Source organism: Hesperophylax consimilis, chromosome 1, assembly GCF_061612785.1.
Source record: "Hesperophylax consimilis isolate HC1 chromosome 1, BYU_Hcon_1.0, whole genome shotgun sequence".
Lineage (NCBI taxonomy): Eukaryota > Metazoa > Arthropoda > Insecta > Trichoptera > Limnephilidae > Hesperophylax > Hesperophylax consimilis.
In genome coordinates, this window is record NC_142836.1 from 41,352,990 (window position 1) to 41,374,666 (window position 21,677).

At 35.0% G+C, this 21,677-nt stretch overlaps 2 protein-coding genes across 2 annotated transcripts; one reads left to right on the top strand and one right to left on the bottom strand.

The window, feature by feature from the left end:
* Positions 1–812: 812 nt before the first annotated feature.
* On the top strand, positions 813–16,084 carry Hacl (2-hydroxyacyl-CoA lyase). Its single transcript, XM_089639075.1, has 11 exons — positions 813–1,034; positions 1,765–1,906; positions 3,826–3,983; positions 4,947–5,093; positions 7,144–7,363; positions 11,229–11,389; positions 12,871–13,059; positions 14,432–14,617; positions 14,699–14,801; positions 14,896–15,028; positions 15,372–16,084. The coding sequence occupies exons 1-11, from the start codon at positions 978–980 to the stop codon at positions 15,589–15,591; spliced, it is 1,716 nt and encodes a 571-aa protein (XP_089495201.1). The 5' UTR covers positions 813–977; the 3' UTR covers positions 15,592–16,084.
* Positions 16,064–21,124, bottom strand: LOC149426911 (uncharacterized). The gene is made up of 3 exons (XM_089639084.1): positions 20,860–21,124; positions 20,541–20,610; positions 16,064–16,333 (listed from the first exon to the last, which is right to left on the bottom strand). The coding sequence occupies exons 1-3, from the start codon at positions 20,928–20,930 to the stop codon at positions 16,163–16,165; spliced, it is 312 nt and encodes a 103-aa protein (XP_089495210.1). The 5' UTR covers positions 20,931–21,124; the 3' UTR covers positions 16,064–16,162.
* Positions 21,125–21,677: the final 553 nt, after the last annotated feature.

Genomic DNA, 21,677 nt, shown 5'->3' on the forward strand with positions numbered 1-21,677 from the left:
TAACCTCAACTATGACGAAGAGGTTATTGGCTTTGAACCATGTAGATAATTATTAATCAAAAGTAGTTTATACAAAATATTTCAATCTCATATAATTAAAATGACGCCACAAAGTAATAACCTCAACTATGACGAAGAGGTTATTGGCTTTGAACCATGTAGATAATTATTAATTAAAAGTGGTTTATACCAAGTATTTCAATCTCATATAATTAAAATGACGCCACAAAGTAATTTTGCAACTATTGAAGAAGAAATATAAAAAAATATTGATATTTAATTTGGGAGGTGGGTTTGGATATTGGATAACAAACACCTATGACATATGTCACCCCAAGTGGTTCGCTACGTTTGGTGATTTAGCAGGGGTGCCCGGGTTCATCGGTTGAGGTGTATTCCGAATGCGCCTGCCCACCAGCTGCGTGTCGCACCAGATCGGGATCGGCTGGTTTGGTTTACCTTCCCAGAAATTTATCTCCTTCCTTTCCTTAGAAAAGACCCTCCACACGGCATCCCAAAAGATGACATAGGCCCTTAGGGAAATATTTTCATCGGGGCCTCCTGTGTGGTAATTATTTTTATAAATTACAAAAATCCCTCAAACAACTGGTGACAGTTTTTCGTACTTAATTTTTTGAGTGAAAAAAATTTAGTTGCGCGTTTAGCGATTAAACAATAAAAAAACATCTTTCGATTTTCATAATGTTTCGTTATCGGATATATCGATTGGCACAATGTTTCGAATATTCCCATCACTACTCGAATGCGAAAAGCAAACGTCAAAATTATTATCATTGGCATGCTGGCATCACTGGTCTTGTTTTGATTTTAATATGATTCTGATACTTTGGACCATGTTGGGAGTTTGAACAATATTCGCTAATCTTGTTCTTTACCCCATTCTGTTACGAGTTCAGTTTGCCGGTGCGTGTCAAAGGATACTACTTAGTTACAATAATTACCTATATTAGAATAAAATGGGTTCCGAGGATATTGATGGAAACACCATTTTGGCCCAGGCTTTAAAAGACCAGGTACTCATATGATTTATTTTAATAAAACGCACCTTTTTGACACTAAATATTCATTATCATAATCATTTTTACGATCTGAACGTTATCTCATAACGTAATTATTTTTGCCTTTAACTTTAACCATGTTTATGCAAATAAATCGTGTTATCAGCACTTCAGCCATACATAAACTGTTGATAATTAATAAACTCATCCAAATTTAGCCTACTTCATCACACTTTAACGAATAACTCCAAATAAATTCAGGAAACATTTTTTTAATGTCAGGCATTAAATTTCCCAGATATTTTTCTTTAAATTTTGCGTTTTTTGTAATAAATTGATTTTATCTCTCTCTTTCAATGTAAACCAACATTATTTACAGCGAATAAATGAATTTTTGCTTTCCTACTGTCAAAATTCTTTCGCTTCCTCCCTAATTTCATAGATTATTATAAACCTTTTCAATGCCGCTCTCTTTGGTCTCACTGATTCACCTTTTCAATGCGATTTTAGAACTGCCGTGATGATCGCATGTGGTTCTACTGCGTAAGTACTGCGTAGGTACTACAGAGAAGGTTGAATAGGTACAAAAATTTATTTGAAAATTTAGACAATGCAATTGCACCTTCCCTGAAATATTTAAAACTCGCTATTTAGAAAACTTGGAGCAGTAATTATCAGGAATAACCAATATGATTTTACAGAATTATATTGATTACTATGTAAATATTAATTATTAATATTTCAGGGCATCGTATATGTATTTGGAATCATTGGTCATCCAGTTATAGAGTTGTCATGGGCTTTCCAAAGTGCCGGCCTGAAGTATGTGGGCATGAGGAACGAGCAGGCGGCCTGTTATGCAGCGCAGGCCATGGGATATCTGACAGGTACTTACTTACAGGCTTGATTATCATCAAACGATCATCTTATCCCGTTACTTTAAGAAACACTATCTTAATTGATGTGATGACAACTGTAATTTCAATGATGTTTGAAATTTGAGAAAAACAATGATTATTTTAGACCGGTCAGTGGTTGAGTGGGCATAGCGCTTGGGTCTCACCCGAGCGTCGCGTGTTCGATTCCTCGGCTGGCTAAGTCCTCCATCACAACACAAGCAACATTTTCGGCTTTCTGTGGTGGTAGTAGGAGATTTTCAAACATTGTTGGGTTATCCGTGACCCAGGAATGTTTGTCTTTCTTTTTAAAAAAAAAAAAAAAAAATTTTATTGTGCAAATATGCAAATTTTTTCAACATATATTATAAATATTGTAATCTAAACTTACAGAAGAATGATTGTATGGAACTGTGGATGTTTAATTTATACAAATACGTCTTTGTATAACCTCTTACTTGCATATTAAATCCACAAAATTCTCAAAACAATGGAAAAATCATTAATTGTTTAACCTCTAAGAGAGTTTTTGTGATGAGAAAGAGTGATTTTTTTTCCACCAAAATTTCCATTTTTTTTAAAAATTGTGTTTGTACGTGTTATAAAATCTTTTTTTTTTTTAAATACTTGAAGAATATCAAAACAACCAAAAATATTATTATCTAGTCATAAAAATAATCAAAAATGTTTGGCTTTTCCGGAAACTATAGAACATATTATTTCTGGATGTTCTGTATTAGCGCCGTCCTAGTGTACATTTTTTAGGCACAATCAAGTTTTTAAAAGAATTCACATAAGTTTGGTAATTAAACATAACTTGATTGATTGCCGTAATATAGTACCATGTTATGAATTCGAACCAAATCCATTTTTAGAAAATGAATTTTATAAAATATATACTATACCAACAGACCGAACGATTAGTCATAATAGACTGGATATAGTTTTACATGACAAAATTTAAAAAATAACATATCATTGATGTCGCTATTCCAAATTCCTGTAATATTAAAAAATCTGTTTCTGAAAAAATAAGAAAATAGACAGATTTAGGAAATGAGATTAAAAGAATTTGGCATTCTCAGACTATAAAAATATTACCATTTGTTATTTCGGCCACTGGTATTATACCTAGCCCTCTCATTCAAAACTTAGGCGTATCTGTCAAAGAATTTATATATAAAAATGCAAAAATCAGTCATTTTAAATACATTTAGGATTACGAAAGATTTTTAAAATATTTATATTGAAGGATCAGTAGGATTTATAGGTCCAGTTAGGAGTTCTACCGAGCCAAATCTTCTGATATGAAAATATCTGGAGTCGGTGAATTATTTTCCTATTTGATCTCTGGTGAGTTGACATGTTCTTGTATTGTTTTGTATTTATGATGCTTACATAATGCACTTGCATAGTGTGGATTGATTAGATGATCATTTGTGGAGAAGTATGTGGAAGGTTTAGTTTTTCTTGTGGGTAAGATTTAACCCGGACATAAAGTCGGAAAAAATATAAAAAATAATCATTTGTTCAAAATCTTAAATCTCGGAAAGTTCTGATTGCTGATTGGTCTGAAATTTTGACACAACATTACATTCAAATACGTGTTTTTATAGGTGACCGGGCATCTCATCAAAATGACAGTTCAACACACCTACAAAAAGTGATATAAAGTCATGAAAAGTGATGAATAAAAACTAGGTTAAGTAGTATATGTAACCTATTAAAGTGATGAAACAAAAACTAGGTTAAATAGGTTACATATACTACTTAACCTAATTTTTGTTTCATCACTCTCATGACTTTTTGTAGGTGTGTTTAATTGTCATTTTGATGAAATATCATGGAACCGGATGTAGAATCATTTTGCTTGCAGGCAATATTAAGCCGTTTGTGTTTTAATTTGGTAGGTAAACCCGGAGTTTGCCTCGTGGTGTCCGGGCCTGGCCTCCTCCATTGCATCGGCGGGATGGCCAATGCCCAAATCAACTGCTGGCCCCTGGTTGTGATTGCCGGCTCCACTTCTGAAGATCACGAAGCCATTGGAGGGTTCCAAGAATGCCCACAGGTATTATTATTACAATACTTCAAATTATCAGTTCACTTTACGTTTTCTTCTCCTTTTTAGAAACGAAAGGTTCTGGAAACTATCGCTCTGAAGGAGTTCAATGTATCAGTTTAAGGCTGTAAGAAGTGTCACAAGCATCCTGCTGTGTGATGTTATCATATCGAAAATACAAATAATATTTGGAAATTTCTTCTGGCAATTTTTTGGCACAAATTGGCAGATTGTCCTTTTTTTAATCAAAATCCAAAAGTGTTTTTTTGTTAGGTAAATTGTTTTGTTTCCAACTTAACATCATAAAATGCAAGGATATGTATTTGTAAGTTCAAAGGTGGGTTGTGTTCTATATTTTTCTTCCTCAAGTTAAAGTCTCATCTTTGAGCTTGTCATCAGGGCCGGCAATGAGACAAATGGCTCCTGGCACTAGTAAAAACCTCAAGGGTGCTGTGTGAGGTGACAGGTATTATCGTCAGGCTCCTCGGCGCCTTGTCAAGTCAGTGCCTGGAGCGGACTATTTCAATTGCGCCAACCCTGCTTGTGGTTTGTTTTTTCCTTCATTCCACACATGTATTATAATCTATTATTCTTACCTAAACTTAGTAATTGTAAAAAAATCAACTGTATTTGATGTTTTGTTTAAAAGGTGAAAAAAACTGTTCTTGATAATTTATAAAATGCGTGTAAAAATTGCACATTAAATCTCATCTTCAAAATTTACATAAAGTATATTTGAATCTTGAAGAAGATGCCAAACTTGTTAACTTTTAAAAATGTCTTGATATTTGAAGCTTGCGGAAAATAAATATGTACATGTAATTTTTTTTCCTGTTCAATGGAAATACTTTACAGTTTTTTCAAATACTGTAAAGTACTAAGTAGTAATATGTACAAATATTTTTAAATATATTTAAAAATACCATGTAATAGTAAGAAATCTGACTGATCTGATATCTATTTATTGATAAGGTGGAGGCAAGTCGCCTGTATTGCAAATACGCAGCCCGCCCCCCGAGTGCCGCCCTCATTCCCCAGCACGTGGAGAAGGCGGTCAGGCTGGCTTGCTACGGCAGGCCTGGCGTCTCCTACATCGATGTCCCCGGAACACTGCTGAGGGTAAACATTATTCTTTATAATAAATTATTTCAAGTTAACTCCTTGGGTATTTTTGTTCCTTTTAGTAAATGGTACATGGATAGAAATTGAGTACTTTAGTGTATTTTACGGCACAAACTAGGACAGACCCTTATCGTTGTATTCTCATCGTTATATCTCCTTTTTTATTTAAAATCATTTTGTATTTAAAATTGCTGTGAGATTATGATTTAAGCGGTGTTAGAAAGTGGCAACACCATGCTTTGTATTTGAATTTAAAACTTTACCATAGATATTTCCAAATAATTGTATTAGTCATCGACCGCCATTCTAAACGAAAAAAAAATGAAGTGACAGTAACCTTTATAATACGTTTGTGTATTTGTACAAATCAATAAGCGACAAAACAATAATAAAAAACTCCTCCATTTTTTAAATGAAAATTTGAATATTTTTAATTGCATAATCCCATTAGTATTATTAAAATCTGGAAGAATCTTTTATATCTGCTTTCGAAAACAGTATTTAATTTTGGGATACATTAAAAAATACTGAATCTATTTGAAAATTAATGTCGACCGAGGATATTTCTAAATAAATTATGAATCTGACAGATCAATAAAAGTAACTTCTCGACAAAATTTCAGAATACCCCTGGGTAAATGATGATCAATCTCTTTTTATCTTCAGTCTTTACAAATTGATCTTTTTGTCATCTTGTGTATTATTATTTGATTAAGCAGCATGTATTGTAAATCACAACTCACAATATCATGGCACTGATTTAGATCTACTTAAATTTAAATACTATACATTTTATGTATTTTTACTTGGTTCTTCGTTAGTACGAAGATAAGTGCAAAAGTTGTAAACATAAATATCAATGTACATTTAACCTTATCTACTTTTATCTGTTTGTCATAGTATAATGTTTTTTAATATTTAATATTCCATCACAAAGTTATTCTAGAATAAAAACCTAGTCCATTTTATTATACAAAACTGAATCAAAAACAGGAAAAATGAAGTGAAATAATCATTTCTAGAATCGACCTCTTCACTGTCAAACTAGCACAGCAATGTTATGAAATAATATTTGTTACTTTAGAGTTCATTATCGCGTAACATTACCATCAGACGGCACCTTGATATTTCAAAGAGATGAAATGTCAAATACTGACAACTGAACTTGGGCATGTAATATCAAAAAGGTTCAAACAGTAATCAAAGCATTAGACCTGCATAAGAATATTGGGCATACAGAAAGGAAGAGGGGCGATGCTACCTTTCACCAGGGCTATACTACTTTTCACCAGGTCAATACTATCGCCCTGGTTCACCACCATTCAGTATCGAAACGGTGCTTGAAATGGCTTTAACCTTGTTTGGTGACCAGATCTGAATGGCCAAGTAGTTCCCCAACTTCCTCTTTGACATCTTCTTTCCTTCCCAACAACCTTAAACCTCACATCTTATATTTTATTTAGCTATTAAATTTTAAATTTTACAATAATACCATTACATACAATAACATTCTATAACCTATTCTCTTTGGACTTGACAACATTGAGACATAACCCACGAAAAGCTGCAAGACTTTTAGCTTCCTTAATATTTACAGGGTTTCGTTGAACATTTTAAAACCTATAATATTATAATAAATATTGTTTTGTGTTGCTGATAAATCTGTCTTAGGAAGCCTAAAATCGTTGCAGTTTCTCGTAGGATAGCCATGGATTGTATTATTAATACTAACACCTTTTGATTATAATCTGGTAACGTTGTAGACTAAACGTTGCCACATACTTAGAAGATTGAGTTGGCGTTGCATTGTTTTTATCCTAGTACATATGTCTCCTACAGCACAATACAGACTTCATGCCTCTGTTGCTGTTGGTGGGATGCTACAGTTATATTGTAGACCTATTTCCTTGTTTTTAGGTCTAATTTTCCCTTTAACCTACTTACCCCAATTGGGGATTCCATACACATGAAGGTTGGGAGCAGTTAGCACTCTTGTGTGGTATTCATAACAACAAAAAATACAATTATTGTTTCTTTTCCTCCGCAGAGTGTTGTCCCGAGCTCTTCCGTGCCCCGTGTGTACTGCGCCCCCCCCCTGGAGCGCTGCTTGCCATCCCCCAAGCTGGTGTCCCAGGCGGCCAACCTGCTCCTGGGGGCCGAGCGACCCTTGGTTATAGTGGGTAAGGGGGCCGCCTATGGCCGGGCCGAGCTCGCAGTACGGGACCTGATCAACAGCACTAATCTGCCATTCCTGCCAACTCCTATGGGTATGTATTAGTTTTGATGATTCCATAACAAAACAGAATATAAAATAAACCTAACCTAGGGTTTTATCATATTCCGTTTTATTTGGTTACCAAATTTGATCTATTACAATCTTAGTTCTGTATTACTCGATAAACGCCAAAATGGTAATTCTGTGATAAGGCAAATCAAACAGTGATGATCAATTAAAACCAACATGTATGCATTAAAACACTCAGAATTAGCTTAGATCAATATACACACACTTGATTCTGTTTTTACATCGGGAATACATTCCGCAAAAAACTGTGCAAAAAAATTTCACAACATTACATGTATATATTTTACGTAGATGGTCCCTCATATCAAACTAACATTTTTATTGATTTACAGGGTCAATGATTTTAGTTTCAATCTGTTCTCACCTTTGCACTTATTTTATTTTGACTTAACGGCACAGATACGTACTTGAGGGAATACATAAGGAAGTTGACGTAAAAATATTTTGACTTTTGAAAAGTATGTGACCCAAAAAAACCGATTCTGAAATAACATATATTATTATATATTTTTACATATTCAAACATATATTATTATATATTTTTACATATTCAAACATATATTATTATAGATTCATACTCTATAAACGCTCCCATGAAATGTAACGTCCAATGTACTCCGTGATAAGTTTGTACCTACAATGTAGTAATCAAACATCTCTGCATTTCTTTCTGTTCAATGGCGTACTTTGCGAATAAACGGGAAAGGTTGCCATAGAGTTTTGTATTACATATGTAGTTTTGTATTTTGTATTGCATGATATGAGGTTCTGAGATGATTTTTGTGGTTGTGTTTTTAGTTTTATCGATGGTTGTGACTGTGATCTTCATAAGTGTCCATTAATACACACAATTATTACATGTTAATATAATATCATTTTATATAATAATATGTCAGAACAGATTGCATCTACCATTTTTTGCGTAAAAACTTCCTGGAACATTGATTAATTGCATTGTAACGCTTGTATTTTTTAGACATTGGTACGAATAATAATTAGCATTACCTCCTGACATCTTAGAAGGTTTTGTTAAATTTAAAGCAGTAATATTTAAGCTATTCACTCACAACACATCTCAAATCACCTACTCCCAAAATTAAAGTTTTTTGTAAAAAAGAATGAAGCAGAAATTCATTTCAAATTTACATAAGAGTGATGGTTTGACCCCGCTGGCGAGTACACCTTAACCCTTGGGACCTTCTAAGACCCAAACAGTCCCAAATGCCGTGCGCGCATTATACTCTCCTAAGACCATAGTTGTCCCAGAACGACCGCACATTATTAAAATGCATATATCTCTCTTCCTCTCATCTTAAAATTAATTATTTCTTTTATGTCAGAAAGAGAACGAAATAGTGCTTGTTATTGTCTTTGAAAAAATGGAAGCTTGTAGAAGGTTCGATCCGTGCAAATCAACAACGTCTCAAGGGTTAAACTGCTGCAACGTTTTAGCCTGTGAGCTACGTAGGTATAAGGATAATACCGTGTGAGTCAATGACCTGCAATGTTTTGGCGCAAATATCAAATTCTAACGTTAAAATTGAATTTTAATGTAAAATTTTTATATAAAAAAAATACCCTTAATTTATTTAGACGGTTAAAATTGATAAAAAATTACTGGAATTCTGAAGAATAAAGAAAATCACTACAAAATGCCTACCCATTACTACCCACGGTAGACGTGCTGATGACGTCACACGTCTACCTCTTACTGCTCGGGTTATGGTCTTTTTGGCGGGCGTAAATAATTCAAACTTGGAGAATTAATTTAAAACGAACATTAAAAAAAATTACCGGTATTTAAATTTGAATGTGGACATTAGTATAAAAAAAAACTAAAATTCCTTATTATGTATGCAGAAATTTATTTTAATTTGACTCAATAACCCTTTTCAACTGGCAATAATTTTCCTAATTGTGATGGGCTAACTAGTAAAGTTCTTAGTTATGATCCCACAGGGCTGGGCGACTGGTTGAAATATGTGCATGTGAAGGTACATAAGTAGCTCCTGCACGCTCATTTCAACGTCACGACACTGGTTTTGTTCCTAAAATGAGACATATTTCTGTCAGGATCAAACTCCCGCTTGTATGAAGCCAGTTGTAAACGAATAAGCTAAAATTTTATCCAATAGGGCTGAGCGACATACTGGTTGAAATACATTTGCGTGAAGGTACCCTACATGAGCAACTCCCACACGTTCATTTTGTAACGTAGATTGTCACCACATGTATTAAACTTACCGTATTCTGGTAATATGCTCCACCATAGCTTGCAGCAATAAGGGAATTGAAATGAACACTCAGAATATCAATTTAGATATAATAATATGATTGTATATTTAATTTAAACTTTAAATACAAGAGCAAAGACTTAAATTTAGAAAATCAGGGGTGGTTGGCTATTTGAAAGCACAACGTAATTTGAACTTGGCCACGATGTTTTACTCGTAAAATTATATTAACTAAACATCTTAAAATAAGACATCACCACTGATCGCCAGTCTAGAAACTAGTTTAAACGAATTTATAAACATGGTGATATCTAATAGATTATATGTCTATTTTCATGAGGATTAATAAAATGTCTCACGTGCGTGTATTAATCTCCCGACGATCAAGCAGCTCGCTCTCCAGGTGTGATCCCCACTAGCCTCGAAAACCAACTCCCGGCTTCTCTGGAATTCAACGCGCAGCTTATTTGAATCCACCGAGTGGCAGCTGTAATTCAATGCCAACGCGTGTCTAGAAGTCATGCTATGTAAGCGGACAGTTCCTACCGCTACAAATTGACACCTGTTCCGTTCCCTAAATCGGTAAAGGGATATACTAAAATTTTAACTAATGTATCTTCCTCATTATTTCGTTACCGTTCAGGCAAAAGTCACCAACCCGTATGCACACGTTTTGATATATCTAAATTTGAATGTTAGAGAAATAACCTTCTTTGAATGCTAATTTTTTTCTATTATTTTATTTATTTATTACAAAATAATAAATAAATAATTTCAAATTATAACAGTATGCGCAGTAAATTTTTTTTTTTGCCTAATTATTGTACTACTCCATAAGGTGAGCTCCAGGAGCTCGTGTTTATGGGAGGAGTACTTACTCCCAAGTATATACAAAAATAAAATAATGTTTGAAAGGTGATGTGTGAACAGTATTAAAAAACTACAAACGTCAAACATAATAATAATAATAAATAATAATACTTGGATGACTTGTATAGCGCCGTTTTTGTGCAAAAACACCTCAAGGGCGCTTCAATATATGTATGTACTTAATTCAATCTTCAAATTAACTACAAACACTAACAAGAATTATCACTAGTATTATAACAATAATAATTATAATATTATAACAATAGCCTTTTTTTAACGCTAGATAGCATAGATTATATATATTAAGGGTACAATATATCATTATCCAATTTCAGGGAGTTAATTTTCTTTTTGAATTGTTCAAATTTCAAAGTTTCTCTCACCTAAATTTTCTTTTTCAGAAATAATATATTGCTCCATTTCACACCTAAAAACAACTAGTTCTGAGCCGTGCTCATTCTTAGCATCGGGATGCCTATTAGGCCCTTTGTTTTGAATCGATTACTTATTATTTATTATTACGATGCGGGTAGATAAAACTTTGAAATTCCCCTTACATAAATCTTAAAACCGGTGTTTTAATGTTTATGTAAAATATTTTAGCTTTAAAATTTGCAGTATCTCAAAATGTGTGTTGTGGTTTGGTGACTTTTACCTGAACGGCGATGATATATTAGTTACCATTTTTTGTGATTAAATAATTAGATAGTTGATGTTCTGTAGGAAAGGGCGTAGTGCCTGATGATGCAGTGCAATGTGTGGCTTCTGCCAGAACCACGGCTCTGCTTCAAGCTGATGTGATTCTGCTTCTCGGCGCAAGACTCAACTGGATCTTGCATTTCGGAAGACAACCACGCTTCGCAAAGGATGTCAAAGTTATTCAGGTATACATCTCAATATTATTCACTATGCAGTATATATTTTTTATTATTTGTTTCAGTTATAACTAGACATCGGATTATATGCACTAACAAAGTGCCAAAATATGCTTGCAAATATGCACTAAAAAAGGCCGAAATATGCACTAAAAACTCTTGATTTGCCCAAAATATGCACAATCAAAATCAAAAAACCATTTATATTTTTATATATTTTAATTAAAGACCGTACAAAAACAGCGAAATATTCTTAAAATTATGCATAGTTTTTGTGACAATATACAACTAAGTATTTTTCCAAATTTTCGAGCTCAAATCTGTGACGTTTGTCACCCAGTATTAATTTGTACGCCGAAAACGACCTATCTACGTCAACTGACGTCATTGGACAAAATTTAAAATTTGGCGCCATTTCTGGAGATATCTGTTTAGGCAGGGTATGTGCCGTTGATGTAGGCATTAATGTTCTTCATATCTTCAAGACTCGGGTTTTTAAGCAAAATAGAGTCTAACTGTTTACGAATCTTTTCTGATATTGAATTAGGAAGGGCATTGGCGAGTTCGATCATTGTTTCCAGTATTTCTATTGCTTTAATTAGAGGAAGGTTTTTTGTTTCCAATTTTTTTATGGTATCTGGTAACTTGTGGAAATGTGTTGAGATGAGGGCGATATTCTGTTTAATGGATGCGTCTTCAAATGCTAGCTTGCTTGAATGAATTGCAATGGCCTCAGAACTGTCAATCGGTATAGCTTTCGTAAGGTGATTTATGCATAACAATCCCTACCGCGTTTCGGTCAGTCAGCCACCGCGCTCGTGTCCTACGCGTCATCGTCACCTAGCTCCCTATACGTAGGTGATACCTCCCGATATTAAACGAAATATGCACGATTTGGGAAAAAAGGCTGAAATATGCATTAACGTCGTAATTAGAGAGTTATATGCATTTGCATATGCAAATATGCAAATGCATATAATCCGATGTCTAGTTATAACAAACATTATTGTTTGGCAGTGAGACAAACTAGCAAAAAAGAGATGAAAATAAACTGAATGCTGTTCAAATGAGATCCCTGAGGTGTATGCTTGATAAAACCCTGAAAAATGTGGAGTTCAGGAAAATGCAAGGCTGATTTAAGTGCAATGAGTAAGATTAAGAAAGGACGCTTAGATGGTTTTGGAATGTGGAGCGGATTAACGAATAAAGGAGTGTTAGGAGAGTATATGACCTGAATGTGAATTGTAGAAGTCGGAGACGCCCGAGGAAGACATGGCGCAATAGTGAATCAACTCCTTGAGTCGAGCCATGTCAAGAGTCAGAAAAACAGAAGGGTATGTATAAAAGTATGCATGAATGTGAATGTAGCAAGGAGTTTATGCCAAGACCGGGTGGTTTGACATTGCATCCTCTCTGCCTACCCGTAGGAACGGCGTAGTGGTTAGTTATTTATATTATTATTGTTTGATTTTTTGTTTTATTGGTTTTAGGTAGACATTTGTCCCGAGGAGTTGAACAACAGCATTCTCTCGCAAATTGCCGTGCATTCTGAAATATTGCCCTTTGTGAGTCAGCTCATCAAGGCGGTGAGATCCAGCAAACTGAAGCTCAATATGAAGACTGATCCGTGGTGGATTACACTCAACGAGAAACAGAATGTTAATAAGAAGTTCATCCAGGTAACCTAAAAACGGAAATATGAATTTCAATACATAATTCTAAATATTTATTTAGCACAGTTTAGAAATGATAACACCAATCCATCAACAGCTCAATATAAATACTCTAACATCCAAATTTATTTAATGTAATTGCATGAAAAACTATTCAACAACTCATAATCTCACTCATTTGCTAGTTTGAAGAATTCTTCCAGGCTTCCAGGCAGGAAGTCTGCAGATTGAAGATTGTCCCAATGATAGTTAACCTCCAATGGAAGATGACACTATTCTCAATCCAAGTTAAGAACGTCCTGCTGGCGTACTAAATTAGGTTTGTTCTGCGCATACCACCCCCCCGCTCCGTTCCTTCACCATCGCTCAGCTGCGATTCCTGTCTCCGCTCACAATTCAGTATGTCCTTGGCTTTCGTTCTAAGTGCCCGCGCTTAGAGAAATTAACCCATTCAGACCCTGCGATAAAATGGATGTTCAGCCGATATGTCCAAATTCACTATCACCACTTACGAAAAACAAATAAGGACAGGTACACATTATTTATGTGTTATTTGTATGACTATTCGATTTGCAACAATGCATTTTTATAATTCAAGGTATAGGTAATATATGTATGTATAAAATTTGTGAATGTTGGTGTTGATCGGTTTTATTTACGGTGTGGTCAATGGTTAAACAGCATGTCAAAGTAAACAATACCTCCTCTAAAATAAGTAACGTAAGACGACTCATGCCAGAAGTTTTCGAAAAAGTTACGCCAGAGCATTGGAGTAACTTTGTTCGACATATTATTGGTATCGAAAAAAAATTTTGGAATATCTATCACATTGTTGATGAACTCGAGGACAATAATAATAATTCGTTAGCTTTTGACATTTCAAATGAATTATCTGAGGAAAATTAATACATATATATTTTTAATGAAAATGATGATATTTTCAACTTGATTGATTTCTTACCCGATTTGATAAATCTGATGCCAAATAAAGTACAATATATATTGTAATACTATCATCATCATTATTTGAATATATATAAAATGTTTTAAATTTTTGTTTTATTTGTCGGTAGGCAAATAAAATAATTAATTTATGAAAATAGTGGGTCTAAATGAGTTAACGCTCGTCCTTGTAGAAGTGGGGAGAGGGGGCGGAGACACGCGTGTCCACGGGTTGTTCTAATATTTTTTCATGTTCTGTTTTTATTTCAGTTTTTTCAAGCAACTAGCCTACAATGATATAAAAACAGAACTTGAATAAGTCTTTCACAGAACCCGAAAATGAACGTTGAAATTTGATGAATTGTTCAAATTCTCCGAAACAACCCGTCCTTAGATAGATATGTGCGTAACGACAAATAAATTTTAATTGTTTTAGGAACAATCTTCTCTGACGTCAGTTCCACTAAACTACTATACAGTGTTCAAGCATGTGCAAGAGAAGATTCCCAAGGACAGCATCATAGTCAGTGAGGGAGCTAACACTATGGATATCGGCAGAAGCATGCTGCTTAACATCCTCGCCAGGCACAGGCTCGATGCCGGCACCTTCGGCACCATGGGGGTAACCACACATTTTTACTACAGATTAAATTACATTACATTATTTTTAAGTTAATTTAATAATGATTATTTCCTTTTTCAGGTTGGTCTAGGTTTTGCTATTGCTTCGGCTTTCTGGTGTAAGGACAATGCCCCTGGCAAGAAAGTCATTTGTGTAGAAGGGGATTCTGCTTTCGGATTTTCAGGTAATTAAACTTTCACATCTGCTGACATAATATGTCATCTTTATTGCTAGAGTTTGAATATAAGCATAAGTTTTATTTATTGTCTTGTTTATAGGGATGGAAATTGAAACAATGTTCCGTTATCGCCTACCAGTGATTATTATTATTGTAAATAATAATGGAATATATGGAGGGCTGGATAAGGATACAATGCAGGAGCTACAAAATTCTGGGGACATCGCTAGTGTGTAAGTAATCTACTTGAAAAATGCATATGTATAAAGAAAACGTAGTATGTAGTACTTATATCACTTATATCAGCATATATGCACATATTATGTACATACTTACCACACATCATTTCATGTACTTACGGCCTGTTTACACTAGAGCCAGTGTTTAGTGGAGTGATTTAGTGGCAACTTAACTGTTTACTTAATTTAATCCACGCACAAAGTGATAAGTAGTAAGTTACCGTTTAGCTACATAGTGGCCACAAAATTGCAACACTGACCTTGTGGAAACAGGACATTAGTGGCAAAACTGTAAGTAATCTTATAATTTTTTTTAATGTATTTTTCCCTTCTTTAGTACTCCTCCCCAATCTCTGACAGTGGACACCCATTACGAGAAGATGGCGGAACTATTTGGTGGCAAGGGGCACTTTGTGAGGACTGTGGAGGAACTGTCGGCCGCCCTCGGGCAGAGTCTGGCAGTCACGGACCGGCCCAGCATCATCAACGTCATGATCAACCCATCTGCGGACAGGAAACCACAGACCTTCAACTGGCTTACAGAATCTAAATTATAAGAACCTTGCCAGCTTTTTCGTGTTTCACAAACTCCTAACAGCGGGAACTGTTATAATAAGGCGATTTCACCTCTAATAGAGGAAACTGCCTTAATGGAAGTTTGCTAACATCAAGGCAATCTGACATTGCATATTTAAATACCTACAAATAGGCTGATTGTTCTTCTACAATCATTCACAATTTACCACCTAAACTGGTGGTCAGCGATTTAATGTAAACATTTTGTATATTTACTTTATATGTGAACCGGCATGATATTTTCATGTAATGAATAATAAAAATGCATAAAATTTAGACAGCTTTTTTGGTCGCAAAAATACTCTTGCTGTTTAAAGGTTAACTAGCGGTAGGTGTATATTATTTTATGTATGTAATAATAAAAGTTTTCTGTTATTTAGTTTATATTATGTACAAACATTTTATGTAAATTTGTTATAGTTATATAAATTTTATACACAAGGTTGAGGAAATAAAATATCTATTTTTATTGAACATCATTTTTATTCCCATAAAGTTATGTTTTGTACTTGGAAGTCTTATTTTAAAATTATAATTGAGGCCATGAATTGCTCAACTGGTATCATTTATTGTATGTAAAATTGTGTCCGTTTCGTCGACTTGTCGGCTGTCGGCCATAGTGGCATCGATTGGACGATTATTTTTAAGGTTCGACAACTTCTTGACTTCGGCTTCCAGGGAAAATCCATTCAATTTGGTCAGGGCGTTGGCAGAAAATAAACCCTAAAACAAATGTTTGAAGGGGTTAGAAGTGTATTGAACAATTTATTTTTTTATGACACTTTACAAGAGCGCCCCTGTGTGAACAGTGTAAAGGCAGGGGAACTGTGTCACCGTTGGGCAGCCTTTGAGGCGGGTTAAGGCAGGGGCTGTACAGGTCCTTGAAGAGACCCGCATTATATGAAGAATGAAAAACAGATGGCGGTAGCTTGTTCCACATACAAGCCGTCTTACACAAAAATGAGTTGAAGAACTGACCTGTTCTCATGAAGCCAACATCAACTGTGAACGGGTTAGTGACGTATAAATTCCCGGGAATATTCCCCTGGACGGGGAATTTTGATTTTAACAACATAATGCTTCAAAAAGAATAATATTTATTAAATAAAAAATTAAATATACACACATATGGTACATATAGAGCAGGATAGATCCATAAAACTATTTCCATATATATAGGAATAGGATCCAAGAGAAAAATAACAAAAAAACATCGATCAAAATTATTTTAAAGTGAGTAGTATTTCTATATAATTGTATACTGTACAGCAGGGGTGCTCAAACTTGAACTGCTGGCGATCTACCTCAATATTATTAGATTCCGATCGATCGACTCTGAGAGGCTGCAAGTATGTGTGATGCAGGATTATCGTCTATGTAGGTAGGGTGTATCGTGGCGCAGGTATAAGTGAATATATATAGGGATGTTGCATAATTGCATGGCCACGAAGCCACATAGAATTTGGAGGAACGACAGAAATTAGTTCGCAATATGCATTTTTTTTAGTTATGGTAGGTGGAGGTCGGCACTAAAAAGTCAATGAAAAAACTTATATTTATTCAAAATTGAACGTTTATTGGTTCTTACAAAAAACAAACGAGTTCTAGTTTCTAAACTTAACGAAATATTGACTTTGGATGTTGAAGCGTGGCACTAATAACTAATAAATAAATAATAAAAAAGAAGACATGAAAAATGGGAAATTTTTCTCGAGATCGACTCAAAAAGCACTCGCGATCGACCGGTCGATCGCGATCGACCGTTTGAGCACCCCTGCTGTACAGTATTAGTAGCCTATATACACTTAATGCTAGTAAACGGTACATATAAAAAATCAATCGTAAAACTGTAAAAAAGACAACTTCACAGATCGTTACTGTTCATCTGATGATACCGATTGGACACTGACACTATCAACTTCGCTTCCACTTTCACCTTCATATTCTTCTTCTTCATCCGACCTGGACGAAGTTGTTGCCGACTCAGGATTATCTACGTTTTCTTCTTCCTCAGCACAGTCAATTGGATGTTTGCGAGTACCAGATAGGTTTGAAACGTTATGATGCGAAGCAATCTGCTCATCCGTGGAAGAAAGGATTTTCTTGGGAGCGACTTGAGAGCCTCTTTCAGAGGAAAGAAGTTTCCAATTGTGTGCCACAAATGTCATTTTCCCTGCTCTTTGAGTTGTTAGACGATTCCTCCGTGTTGTATGAATGCGACTAAACGTGCTAAAAGATCTCTCAGTGGCTGCTGAAGTAATGGGAGCAGTCAATATTCTTATGGCAACCTACGACAAATCAGAACATCCGCACATCCCCTTCCACCAGGTCACTGGCGTGATTTTATCGACACACTTCCATAGGAATGCCTTGCTCCATGATTCTTCTTTAGCCCTATAATTGGCTAAATCAACAAGAACATTTGCAATATCAACAGTCTCCATATGACTTGCTACTTGGTCAATGAATTCAAGTGCTTCAAGTTGCTGTGCGTGGCTTAGCAGATGTCTCTTGGGAACCTGGATCTAGTAGGGCAGCAGCCAGATGTATTGGAGCAATAGCAAATTCTTTGCTCTGCGCCGCCTTTTCCAGTATTTGCTTCTCTTCGGCATGTGACAGTAGTTCCAGACGCTGGAAGAATTTTACTTAGACTGCTCTCAATATCCTCAAAAGCATACAATGCTTTGTGTGTTAGTGGATCGTCTCCCTCTAGCTGTGTAATCCAGGAAACAATCGGTCGCAGAACATAGGCTAATGATGTCACTCTTGCCCAGTAAACATCATCGTCCAACAGGCTGTTCTTCATATCACGAGGTAGAGATGAGGCTACTTCGTTTACTGCAAATGTTTGCAGGCTTACTTTACATGCTAACACTCAATAAAGCATCCAAGAGAAATGTAGAAACCATTTTATTAAAAATAAAATAAATTCCCCGTTTTCGGGAATTTATTTCAGGTCGGGGAATATTCCCGGGTCTACATCACTAGAACGGGTGTCCACTCGTGTACGTCGATTTTCACGCACATGCACCGGTGATCAATGCTGCTAGCTCCTTAGAGCATGCTCCATTAAAATACGTGTACAACAGACTCAGCATGCCCATATTGCATCTGTGCATTAGTGATGGCAATCGGTCTGTTAACAATGGATTGTCAGACGGATCGCCCTCCTTTGCACAGAATCATGTTACATGTAGGTTTATCAAGTATTGTGGGGCTCCAGCCTAGAGGTGGCCCAAATTCAATTGTTGGGCGTACTTGAAATTCGTATAGGGTTATCAGTGGTTCACTATTGAAGAATCTGCTAGCCCTATACAGGGCGCCCAGTTTCTTGGAAGCCAGATAAGACTTTTGACATAATATAACAAAACTAATTTGAAGAAGCCTCCATGGAGCTGGTAAACAAAATAATTAAATACAGGCAAATCGTTTTGAGCATCCGCCCGCAGTCATATGAGACAGTGCAACCAACACTACTCGAGCAAAAATGTCTTTAACCCGGAGGCTGCCGTGCGCATCTATGTTTGATTCAAGATTCCGGGCCCTCGCTGCCACGCGCAATCATACGTGATTTTAATTTCATGTTGCGATATCTCGGAACTTTCTGTATAGATGGCGCAAAACTCAGACTTAAAAAATAATTTGAACCTTTATCTAGCGACATCTCTACACAGATGTGACAAATGATTTTGTTTATATTATGAAAGACCTCGTCAAACTGGAGACTACAATATTTCCCCTCTCAGTGTTTGAATTCCCCGCGCGCGCGTAGTTGTGTTAGTGTATCACGTGGTTCTTTCTTATCTCGACGGTTCGCGAATACTTAGAATCTGCAACGAATCGTGGTTCTAACGTTATTATTTTAACAAATTGTTTTTATTAAGTGGTCATATTTTTAGTGCAAATAAGTTTTGTGGTAATCAACATGTTTTGTTTTTTTAAATGAAATAAGTTGTTATATCCGCCTTTCGAGTGAAAAAGTAATAATATACATTTTATTTTAATTATCTGTGTTTAGAAACTAATTATTGTGTTAATTTGTCTTTTTTCCTAATTTTTTTTTGTGTAACCCTCCATCATGGCTCGACGCGACTTGTTTGATGACCAAATAAGAGAATATTGTCTCGATTTTATATCTGTTAAATTCTTTTATTGTACACAACACCATACAAAATTCAGGTATGAGCTTCCCCGATTATCAGTTATGTGTGATAAGACAAGTAATCGCAAAACACCACAAAAAACTCAACTCTACTCAACTCCTCATTCGTCTCATCATGACACACCATTACGTCTGCTTTCAAAAGAGGTTGTAAACATCAAAACAATCCAAGCCATACAGAGCCTGCCATGTTTGTGCGAATACAAAGCTTAAAAAAAGTCGCAGAAAAATGGCTCGATATGTGTTCCCAGTGTAATGTGGCATTGTGTATTCATTCTTGTTTTAAAGTCTACCATTCGAATAAAAACTATTAACATAAATAATACGATAAGAAACTGTAAATAAAAGTTGAATAAATAATTAAGTTTAAAACAATAATATTATCACAATTGTATCGTGAGAAATTTAATGGTGAGCCGTTGCAGAGGTCCCACTTCGGAGACGTGAGAACTGATATTACTATAGTATGTCTGTATGTGTTGGTAAGATTACTGATTTGATAATGGCCGCGGGTCGAAGTTTGTTGATGTTTCATAGATAGTTTTTATTCGTCAAATAATGCATCAATTCATAAAGATATCTTGTTTAGACTTTTTAAAAGTGTAACGTAAACAAGTTTTTTTTGTTTTGGTAATAATTTACAATCTCTAAGTGCTGAGGATAATAAATAATGAGGCAATGTAAAATATTCTAAAAATCCTTGGCGTGGGAGTATGTATCTTGTGTTTACTTTCGGGCAGCAAAAGGGTTAAAATGGTTCTACTGTACCTCCCTTACGGCAACATCGAGGATTCCTTCAGGTTTGGATAGTGTATTTAAATCGTCCAACTCAGACTGACTGAAAAAGAATAATAATTTATTATTATATCACACATCCATCGTCAGAGTAGATCAGTTTCCCATTTGCCTTGATCGGTAAATTCCTAGTGATTGACAACAGACGGTTTTATGTACATGATGCCCTATTCTGGTGTCAGTATAAACTTTGTTGTCATGAAAGTTTATTTCTGCTGTCCGAGCAATGTAGTTATGTCACAGATAAAAGTAAACTAGATCATATAACTATACGGCAGGTTCAAATACTTACATTACTCCTAATATTTGATTGATATTCTTTAATTCATTTTGTATTTCGGCTTGTATAGTTTCGACATCCATGACTACTACTGAAATAACCTTGTAAATCTTGTGGAGTGCTAATATAACAAACTGACTTTAACTATTGAACATTTCCAAATAACATAACAAGATTATGAATGCTAATAAAGTGCAATAGAAAGCTTAATCGTTTACGTTTATTATGACAACCTAAACTTTCTACCCGGAAACGAAAACAAAATTTTAAGTGACCACAGACAATTGAGCAGACAAAAATATGGCTTATAATAGTGATGTAGTCGGTCGAGTTAGTCTATGCTTTGAAGATTCGAAATAATTAGAAATCGATCAAAACAATTTTTATTTTATTTATTTATTATTTTTTACTATAGAAACAAACAGTACATGATTTACAGAGAAGAAAAAATATACAGGAATAAGATACTTCATGTTGGGTACCTATGATATGTTGAAATGTCAATGTTAGAGTTTAGACAAATATTATTTAGAGTATGAAGAGCTCGGTTGATTGGCGAATTAGATGCTGCATTTGTTTTATAATTAAGCGTGTGGAATAGCACTGTATGTCGTGTACGTCTCAAAGGTATGTTGAAATCAATAAGGGACAGAAGTTCGGTACAGTCGATGTTATTGTTTAAAATTCTGTGAATAAACATTGAGTCAGCTATTACTCGTCTTTGCTGTAAAATTTCAAATGTACGTTCAAAGTTATTGTTGAATTTGGAGGTAATATATTTTATAAATTTGTTTTGGATACGTTCTATATTATCTATGTAAAATTTATAT